The sequence below is a fragment of the Nymphaea colorata genome, chromosome 2, assembly GCF_008831285.2.
Source record: "Nymphaea colorata isolate Beijing-Zhang1983 chromosome 2, ASM883128v2, whole genome shotgun sequence".
Lineage (NCBI taxonomy): Eukaryota > Viridiplantae > Streptophyta > Magnoliopsida > Nymphaeales > Nymphaeaceae > Nymphaea > Nymphaea colorata.
In genome coordinates, this window is record NC_045139.1 from 3,724,876 (window position 1) to 3,735,100 (window position 10,225).

General features: G+C 44.9%; 1 protein-coding gene across 1 annotated transcript; it reads left to right on the top strand.

Annotated features, from left to right (window-relative positions):
- Positions 1-614: 614 nt before the first annotated feature.
- On the top strand, positions 615-4,697 carry LOC116246690 (disease resistance protein L6-like). Its single transcript, XM_031618510.1, has 4 exons — positions 615-1,114; positions 1,239-2,355; positions 2,803-3,087; positions 3,681-4,697. Exons 1-4 carry the CDS (start codon positions 615-617, stop codon positions 4,695-4,697), a joined length of 2,919 nt encoding a protein of 972 aa, XP_031474370.1.
- Positions 4,698-10,225: the final 5,528 nt, after the last annotated feature.

The window sequence follows — 10,225 nt, forward strand, 5'->3', positions numbered from 1 at the left end:
TTTGATATTATCCTAGACCATCTCCATATATGTTGATCCTATAAATATAGTTATGGACTACTCAAATTCATAAAAAATAGCCACTTCCCAACGATGGCGGGGAGGGCTGTCTGGCCCACCAGCGTCGGAGAATGGCGTTGACGGCCCGTCGATGGAAAGAGTTAAAGGACAAGGAAAGTTAAGAGAGGGAGGATCCGGGAGAGGGAAACCAAAAAAAGGATATAAAAAATGAATAGCTTTAGAGTCGTCCATTTTTAGATTGGATGGCCCAAATCAAATGTTTATTTGATAAATATCTCTTAGAGTTATGGTTGACTTATATATATACATATTTATATATTTATTCTCCCGGTTTTTCCTCCATTCGATCATCAGGTTCTGGTGAATAGAGCCGGTCCTGTCCTGTACCGCGAGGCATCTTGTGTCCCCAAGGTTATCCTGTCCCTCTGTGAATGATCTCTGTGAATCACTTATAGCTAATTCAACGCAATTACACACAAGTATAAAGGCAAGTACCTAGGAGAAAACCTGCAAATTCTAACAGTTGTTTGATTGTGGTTTCTTGTTCCAGTGGACAACGCTCTTCAATTTGAAGCCCAACTTCAAGGGAAGTAATGGTGGAAGAGGCAGGGCCTTCTAGTAATGGTAGTGTTTTTCAGTTCGACGTCTTCTTGAGTTTCAGGGGAACAGACGCCCGCCAAGGCTTCATAAGCCATCTCTACAAAGAGCTGAACCGATTTGGTGTGATCACTTTTATAGACAGCGAGGAACTTCAAAAGGGTGAAAGAATCAGCCAGCTGTTCCACTACATGGAGTCATCACAGATCTTCATACCCATCTTGTCGAAGAACTATGCGCAGTCGAAATGGTGCCTCTTGGAAGCTGCCAAGATGGTGGAGATCGCTGAGGGGGCCCAGCAGAAAATGAGACCGATCATTCCTGTGTTCTATCATGTTGATCCTTCTGATGTCAAAGATGATGGAGGGTTGTACAAGTCTGCTATCGTTGAGCTCCAGAAAGAGGGAGGGTTGGAAGGAGTGAATGTGCAAGAGTGCATAGATGCCTTGAAAACAATAGGCCGCATTTCTGGCTTCCCTTTCAAGAAGGGCACAGAGTACGTATTGATCTCTCTCTCTCTCTCTCTCTCTCTCCCCCCTGCCCCCCCCCCCCCCCTGTTTTCTCCTCACACTGTTCCAGTATCGTTGTGTTGACAATCTCTCCATCATTTGCCACTGCAGGAACGAAGCGGAACTCATTAGCTGCGTACGCAGGGATGTTGAGAAGTTACTTGGCAGAGTCCGATTTGCTGTGCAGCCCATTGGCATCGATTCTCAAATAGATAAGGTGATTAAAATGTTGGAGGCACAAGTAAATGGTGTCTGCATGGTTGGCATCTGTGGAATGGGGGGAATTGGTAAAACAACAATTGCCAAAGCCATATATGACAAGCTGCCTTTTAGTGAATTTGATGGTAGAATCTTCATCGAAGATATGAGGGAACTTGCTTCTGATAGAAAGGGGCATATCTCAGTACAAGAGATGCTCATTTGTGATGTTTTAAAAATAGGAAGTGTATCCATACGCACGGTAGAGGATGGGTGGAACATCATTAAACAGAAAATTGGTGGCAAGCGAGTCCTTCTAATTTTAGATAACGTTGACAAAGTAGATCAGCTGAAACCATTGTTAGGTGATTACATATGTCATAAGCCGGACGATTTGGTTGGCGGAGGAAGCAAGATCGTTGTCACTACAAGAGACAAGGCTGTACTCCTTAGGTACAAAATGAAGGAGCATCAAATATATTACCCAGAAGAACTAAAAGACCCGTGGTCGCTGAAATTATTCTACAAACATGCATTTATGCACGAACCACCATCATTTGAGCTTCTTCACTTAGCAAAGGAAGTTGCAGGGATCGTTGGTGGGCTACCGTTAGTTCTTGTGACAATTGGGTCGGTTTTTGCTGGTTTATTAACACGAGAAGAATGGGAAGGTGAGTTGAAAAAAATAAGGAAAAATAGAGGGGCACATATTCTGGAAAAGCTGAAATGGAGTTATGATGGGTTAGATAATGATCAGAAGTGTGTATTTTTGGATATAGCATGTTTTCTTGTTGGAGCAAAAAAAAAGCGCGCCACTTATCTTTGGGATGACCGTTCTCATGAAAATGCAATTAGAGTTCTTAAGGAAAGAAATCTTATCAGCATCGATGATGAAGATAGGTTTAGGATGCATGACTTAATTCAAGAAATGGGAAGGTCAATAGGTAGCGGTGAAGGAAATATTGATCCTTACATTAACATCAGACTCTGCTTTAAGAATGAGCAATCGATTATGTTAGAGGATTTCCAGGTACGGGTCTAACTTAATATTCATCACGTTTTACCCCTCTAGAATATGGTAGTAATATCAAGTAGCACATCCACTGTATCATTTAAGACTCGTATAATAAATGAGCCTGTTTAGTGCATTTTTTATAGTTTTTTCACAAATGTCAATTATATATGCTTACTTGTATTTATATTTTAATTGCTTGAGAAACGCATGCCTTGATTGTTTGTACCCATGTATTCAACAGGAGATCCTCCTCTTAAGCACCATACTGGCACATATATTTCATGTAATCCAAGGACTTATTTGGAGGAGCGTCTCTCCCCCACAAAGTCAAAAATACCATTTTTGTTTTTTTTTTTACAATTATAAGTTTGTACGTCTGGCTTCTTTTTTTTTTTGTAAAAGTAATTTGATCTTAATGTTGGGCAAAATATTGTGATTAATTTCGCTTTGTTTATTTCCTAGGAAAAAGGGAAAGTTGAAGGCATCGTTCTAAACGTGGAAGAGCAATGTACTGAAACCAGTTTGACCATGAAAGTATTTGTGGATATGCCTAAACTAAGGCTGCTTCAACTCAACTTTGTTAATTTCTTGAAGCCTAAGATTGGTCATTTTCCTAAGAGACTGAAATGGCTACAGTGGCGAGGCTGCATTCTGGAGTCAGTGACATTTGACAACACATCTTTTGAGAACCTTGTTGTACTTGACTTATCTCAAAGCAGAATTTATAGATTAACATTGAAAAATAAGGTAGTATTTTCGACAAAAACTGCTGAACCCTTTCTTTCTTAAAATATTAATTACATTATCATCTTACTGAAATTAATGTCGCTAAAAAGTTGGACAGGTTGAAAGTTCTTGATCTCTCTAATTGTTGGCATATCGAATCCACACCTGATTTTGCTTGTACACCGAAACTCGAGCAGTTATTCCTTGATAGCTGTGTTATCGGGAGTGAGGTTCATGAATCAATTTGTTGCCTTGTGAATTTGACGACCTTGAGCATGAGAAATTGCGAGGTTAAGGAACTACCCGGGATGCATCGACGTTCCATTGCTAACCTTTCCAAACTTGAAGAACTCAATTTACAAGGTTGTGAACAGCTTCAATCTCTTCCGCAGCTGCCATCATCATTGAAGATATTAATTCTGCAAGGATGCAAGAAGTTGGAAGCTGTTCATGGGATTCAAAATTTGGAATCCATGAAACTGTTACACATGGATGGATGTGAAAATATCAACTTTACATTGATGAGCAGCCTATTTAAGGTCTCTCTCTCTCTCTCTCTCTCTCTCTCATATACTTTTAGTAGACGCATTCATGCTAATAAGAAATCATTGCAGGGGAAGACTTTCGAACATTTAGAGGAGTTAAGTGCTTCGGGAAGTAAAACCTCGAGGGAGGATGAAACATTCTCTTTTATGGTTCCACTTGGTTCACCAAGTAGCCCATTGCTTCTACAACAGTTGCAATGTTATGGGGATGGCAGCAAATCTGGCATTCTAAGTAATATTTACGTTAAGGTCTCGGTTAAGGAAATGGAAGACAATCTAGTAATCTATGAGACCATATTTAGCGGTTATCGTGACATTGACAACGAAATTGATTGGAAATATGGTTGGTGCTATACTGTTTCTTTTTCAGAATATGATGATATAAACATTTTCCCCAATCTCTATAGGCCTTGTTCAATATGTGTGTCAACGGCTAATAACTTCCCTTTGATAAAGGTTGATATTCTACTTAGAAGTGCCTGCAGATGGAGCAAAAATTATTCAAAAGTGATTCCTGTTGGTGAGAATGTAACAAATTCAAGGAGGATCTCTGTCGAGCAAAACCAGTCATTGCCATCGATGTTGTCAGCTGAATATTCTACATTTGAGTTTGACGTATTGTTTAGATATGTAAAAGAGGATATTGATACCAAATTTATAAACAACCTATACAAGGCCCTACAACAGCATGGCATCCGCATATTTAAAGATGAAGATGTTGCAAGTAAAGGGGGAGAATGTTTGCTCACCTACATTGAAAGATCGGCCATCTGCATACCCATCTTCTCGAAGGGCTTTTCTCAGTCAAAGTCACACCTTAACTCGGTTGCCAAGATGGTAAACTCTAGAAAGTTTATTATACCTGTATACTTTCAAGTTCATCCTTTAGATATCAGAGATCAAAAGGGAGAGTTTGGAACATATTTCTCTTGTGACGAAAATGAAGACCAAAGAGAGATTGTAGAAGATTGGAGAAAAACATTGGAAGTTGTTGTTAGGCGATGCCATCACCAATTTAGCTACGACACAAACAGGTTTATTCCCATTTGTCTCCTTCCTCTACGCATTGTTCCACATATCCTGTAGAAATAATTTTTGGATTATCTATCGTAATAATTTAGATACTTGAGGATATGCTTGTATGTTACATGATAAGAAACTAAATACAATTCAGTTGGTTAAACAGTAAAGAAATCTAGGTTATGTATCATTTTTCAAGACAAACTTATGAACGTGTTTCTAATGTACTTGTCAAGTCAATGTTCACGTTTGTCTTCATGTAAGGGGTTAAACATTTTATGACTTCGTGTGCACCTTCACCCTTGAAATTTCAGCAGGACCGTGACGGTTATGTAGAGTGAAATTTCAAAGACAAAACATTTTCCTTAAATTTGAAAGTTTGTAGCAGCAACACAAGTGATATTATTTGGATCTTTGATTTCATGAGGACACATGGACCAATGAAGTTTCACAGAAAAGCCAAAAAAAAAAAAAACCCTATGGACTCTCTCGTTCCCAATAGATGTCATCCAGATTCTAAATTTTGAAAGCGCAGATTTGATGTCTATATATATATATATATATCTGGCCCTCTTAATTGTTATCATTTAAAGTCATCCATGTTACCCACTGCTAATTGATTGGGAGAAGGCAGCCTATTTCTAAGTGAAAAGACAAACTCACCTTTGAATTAATAAAAAATAATTCATCTTTACAAACATGAAAAAGCAATTTTCTAGATTAAATTACCAACTTGCCCATGGTGATGGAGACGGAGAAAGGAGGAGAGAAGTGGAGAGGGGCCTAAGACTCTAAAAAATGGTAACCCTCAATTTAAATCAACACAATTTAAATCAACATTCTTCAATGATTGAACTAATGACATATCATTTGGTTGTGCGAATGAGAGAGAGACGGAGAGAGAGAGAGAGCTGATAAAATGGGAAATATATAACAAAATTGGGGGACAAGAAGTCCCCTAGATACAAAAGCAAACTGCAAAAACACGGCGCCTTAGCCGAATACCAACTAGACACCCCCTGTACAAGACGAGCCACATAATCTGACGAAGAGAATGTGTCCTTGAAGTTCCTGTTGTTGCACTGCTCTCAAATGCGCCACCAAGCTGAAATGAGTCACTACCTCCAAACACGACCCCAGGAAGCAGACAGGTGGAGGGAAGGACAAAAGAGCAACAGAAGACGAATGGATGGTGGGTTTAGAAGACTACTAACGAGGGAAGGCCAGGTAGAAGCTAGGACCCTAAAGAAGAACGGACAAGCGGTAAAAAGGTGGACCCGAGACTCAGCCGCGACAAGACAGAGGGGACACTAGTTAGCCAAACTGATGCCAAGGCACTGTAAGTGGTCAAAAGTGTTGATGTGGCCAGTAAAAAGAAGCCAAACGAAAGCAATGGCACGAGGAGAGGGGCCAGGAGACCAAAGGGATCGGGGTGGGAGCGACGCAACTGAAGGACCAAAGGAGGCCAGGTAGCAAGAAGAAAAAATAAACTCACAGGTAGGTGAGAGAGGCTAGGATGGGGATGTGGACAACAGCCACAGGAGGCCGATAGACAGCCAGAGCATGGAGAGGGACAGACGCGAGACAGTGTCTCGCAACAGTAATACGGCCTGGGAGAGAAAGCAGTTTTCCCTGCCAACATTAAAGGCGATCAATAAGATTCTGTTCTACTCCATTCCAAAAGGAGGGTGCAGGAGGCGACAACGTAATCTGAAGCCCCAAGTAGTCCATGGGCAGGCCAGCAGCCTTACACCCAAAGCATGCTTCAGCGAGAAGTACCGTAGTCAGATCTACATGAATGACGGAAAGATGACATTTAGCAGAATTGATAGAAAGACCCGAGATAAGCTCAAAAACCCGAAGGATGAGCCAAGTTCTCACAATCTCTCGATGGGATGCATTGCCGAATAAGAGAAAGTCATCAGCATACTAAAGGATGGAGAAGTCTGAAGGTGGGGGAGCGAGTGCGGCGTGAGGAAGCCAACGACCGTTGCGTGATGAAATAGAGCAGAAAAACTCTCAGCGACCAAGTTGAAAAGCAATGGCGATAACGAACAACCCTGACGGAGGCCACGCCCGAGACAGAAGAAATCGCCACACTTTCCATTGAAGGAGACCGCAAGCTGGGCCTAGTGACAAGCGGAAGGATCCACTCTCTGAATGACAGACCAAAAGCAAGACGGGTGAGGAGGTCAGAAAGGAACTCTAAACTAACAGAGTTAAAGGCCTTAGATATGTCCAATTTAAGGATAAAGGAAGGAAGCCGTAGACAGTAAAGGGAGTGAACAACCTCATTAGCTAGGACAACAGCGTCCTGCAAACGCCGACCCTTGATGAAAGCAACTTAGAAGGGGTTAATAATAGAAGGCAAGACCGGCGCAAGCCGCAAAGAGAGCAGCTTAGCAATAATCTTGTAAGGCATGCCTAAAATAGAGATCGGGCGGAAGTGGGTGACATCCGTAGGGTTAGGGCGCTTAGGCACTAAGACACAGGTAGCTTGGTTAAACTCCTTAAGGAATATGGAACTGGACGCAAACTCATCACAAAAAGTAAACACATCAGCGCTACAACCATCCCAAAATGTACGAAAAAATTCGATAGGAAAACCATCGATGCCGGGTGCCTTACCAGAACCAAGGGCCCAAACAGCGTTCTTGATCTCTTGGTACAGGAAGGGCCGCTCCAAAGAGATCGCACACGAGACAGAAAGGGAGGAGAGGTGAAAATCCGGCAGCGGGGCACGAAAGCGAAGAGGCTTAGAGTAGAAATCCCGAAAATGAGCGGTCAAAGCCGGGAGAATGTCATCCCCAAGAAAAACTCCGTGCCCGATAACCATGGACTGGAGCAACGTCTGACGGCGCCTTTGAGAGGCAGCCAAGTGGAAGAATCTAGAATTCTGATTTCCGTACGCAAGCCAACCCAACCTAGAACGCTGCTGCCAGTTGATGGACTCCCTAATCCGCCACTCCTGGGCAAGACACTGAAGAAAAAGGAGACGAGAGGATTGGTCCGCAGAAATATTGTCGGAAGACTGGAGGGACAGGATCTCTTCATCCCAAACGGACACCTCAAAAAATTTGTCGCTCCAGAAAATACTCTTCCAAACAAAGACCTCCTTCTTGATGGAGTGCAACTTCCGCGAGAGCCTGAAAGCGGTCCACCTACTATTGATGGTGCGAGCCCACCAATTAGGGACGACAGCTACAAAAGATTCATCTCGGAGCCACCAAAGCTCAAAGCGGAACCAGGCGCGCCTGGTACCAGCCGTACCCCGAAGAAGGGAAAGGAGCAACAGAGCATGGTCAGACAAGTGCCTCGGTCCAAGAACCAAGGAGGACGAAGGAAAAGCAGAGAACAACTCATGTGAGAGAAAGATACTGTCCAACCTACCAAGAATATGAGGGTTCCTATTGTTGGACCAAGTAAACTTACCATTATTCAGAGGTACGTCAAAAAGACCGAACTCATCAACAAACGATCGAAAAACAGACATAGAGGGACCCGAAGTGATAGGGGAGGACGAGTCAGCAGGGCTAAGCAAACAATTTAAGTCTCTTGCCAACAGCCAAGGCGAGGCAGCAAGCTGACGAACATGATGCAGTTCAGCCCACAGCTGGTCACGCAAAGCCCCAACGCAAGGACCATAGATCGCCGTAACTAAGACCGGGCCGTTGGGCCAAAGGCCACACAAAGAAGCCGAGATAGAGTATCTACCAACATGCACAACAACCCCCATAAGAGGTGGAGACCAAGCCAGCAGGATGCCGCCAGCGACACCATTAGCCGGTAGGAACCCGAAGGACGGTTGACGCAACAAAGTACGAACACAAGCATGAGAGATGATAGACAACTTGGTCTCAACCACAATAAGCACTGAAGGTCCATGCTGACGGACCCAAGAAGATATCTACGTCGATAACGAGCACTCAGGCCCGCACATTTCAATAAGCTACCCTCATGGGGAAACCATGTGATGCGACGCACGCCTGACCGTCCTAGCAATACTGGGAGGAAGGATAGAGGCTGCAGAAGCCCCAATCCTACGCAATTCCCGCCGCAACCTGGCAAGGTTGGGGTGAGAGACCGGTGCGACAACGGCAACAAAAGAAGAGCGCAACAACTCAAGTTGCTCCAGCGAAAGAGAGACCTGAAGAGCGGCAAGCACATCCGGAAGGGAGATGCCAAGCTCAGCGTCCAACAAGGGGGCAACAGGTGGCAACCTATCGGGCAGGGAGGGACAAACAACAGGTCTAGAGGTGGTACCAGGCAACTGAGCAGGAGAGAGAGGAAAGGTCGGGGGGGGGGGGGGGGGGCAATGGTGGATGCAGAATCATACTGCAAGGCGGGGGAAAAAGTGTCAACAAAAGGGATGTGGGGGAGGGCAGGGCTAACAGGTGGGAGGGGTAAGCAGGCGGGGTTGCGAGGAGAGCCGCGGTTGAGCCGAGGAAGAAATAAATGCAGGGAAGACAAGTCAGTGGTAAAACTACTATCAAAAGAAACAGAAGAAATATAGAGCAGGTGGGCAAAGGAGGAGGTCTTGAGTGGTAGAGGGGGGCCAGTAACAAATGTAAGGATCAAGGAACAAGCAACAGAGGGAGGTGGGCTGACTGGGGGTGACGAGACGCCAGGTGTCAAGACAGCGGAGGCCTCAGTCGAACAAGAGCAAGCAACAACAGCGACCTCAAGGGGGCGAACTCCTGCTAACGGGTGGGCAACCGGTAGTGACAGTGCAGAGGACCGAATGTCGCCAAGGTCAGACTGAGCAGCAGACAACACCGGGTCGGGGCATCCCAAGGTGGACGCACGTGAGACCCCAACTGGCGAAGCTGAAAAAGGAAGGGGCAAGCAAGGTACCTCAGGGGAGCGTGGCAAAGAGCAGGCGAAACTCCAACTCGAAGGTGAGGCTGGCTTCCGCGGTGAGGGAAGCAAGGGTGGGAGCTGTGAAGGCAGGAGCTTGGCCATCGAAGAGCATTGATGTGGCAGACCACTTGGGCTGAGGATCTGCGGGACCTCTACTGAGAAAGGCGGACCCCGTGTACCAGGACAAGCAGGCCCATGCTAAGGAAGTCTGATAGAGCCAAAGAAAATAGCACTAGCATACGAAGAAGGCGACCGAGGTACAGCTGGCAGAGGAATCTGGACCCAGAAGGAAGAAGCAACCGCTACAAAACCATGCTGCCGACAAAAAAGACGATGATCATTCCAACAAGCAGGAAAACGACAACGGGAACACGTGACGGCTCGACGGCTGTTCAAGGAAGCACACCTCTGACACCACCACTGGCCCCATCTGACGCGTATAGAAGCGACAGACCGAAGAAGATGACGAAGCCTGGAAGCATGCCGAGAGGAGGGGACACACCAAGGCGAGGGGGCCGGCCTACCAACAGAGACCACCTTGGGAAGCCTCGGTCGCAAGGAACAATCACCCATCTTCAAAAGGAGAAAGCAGCACCGCGCGGGGGGGAGGAATGCCAGGAGGAGGCTACGAGTGTTTTGCAGCTTAAGTGAGCCGGTGAAAACACAATTGAAGATGGTAGACTGCCAACTGAAAGACGACGTCACAACCTGACGGACACCTTCAGGCGAACATA

Excerpts from the sequence above, each read along its gene's own strand:
- LOC116246690 (XM_031618510.1), top strand. The coding sequence starts at position 615 with ATGGTGGAAGAGGCAGGGCCTTCTAGTAATGGTAGTGTTTTTCAGTTC. Across the intron at positions 1,115-1,238 it reads CCTTTCAAGAAGGGCACAGA|GAACGAAGCGGAACTCATTA; the intron begins GTACGTATTGAT and ends TTGCCACTGCAG. Across the intron at positions 2,356-2,802 it reads TTATGTTAGAGGATTTCCAG|GAAAAAGGGAAAGTTGAAGG; the intron begins GTACGGGTCTAA and ends TTTATTTCCTAG.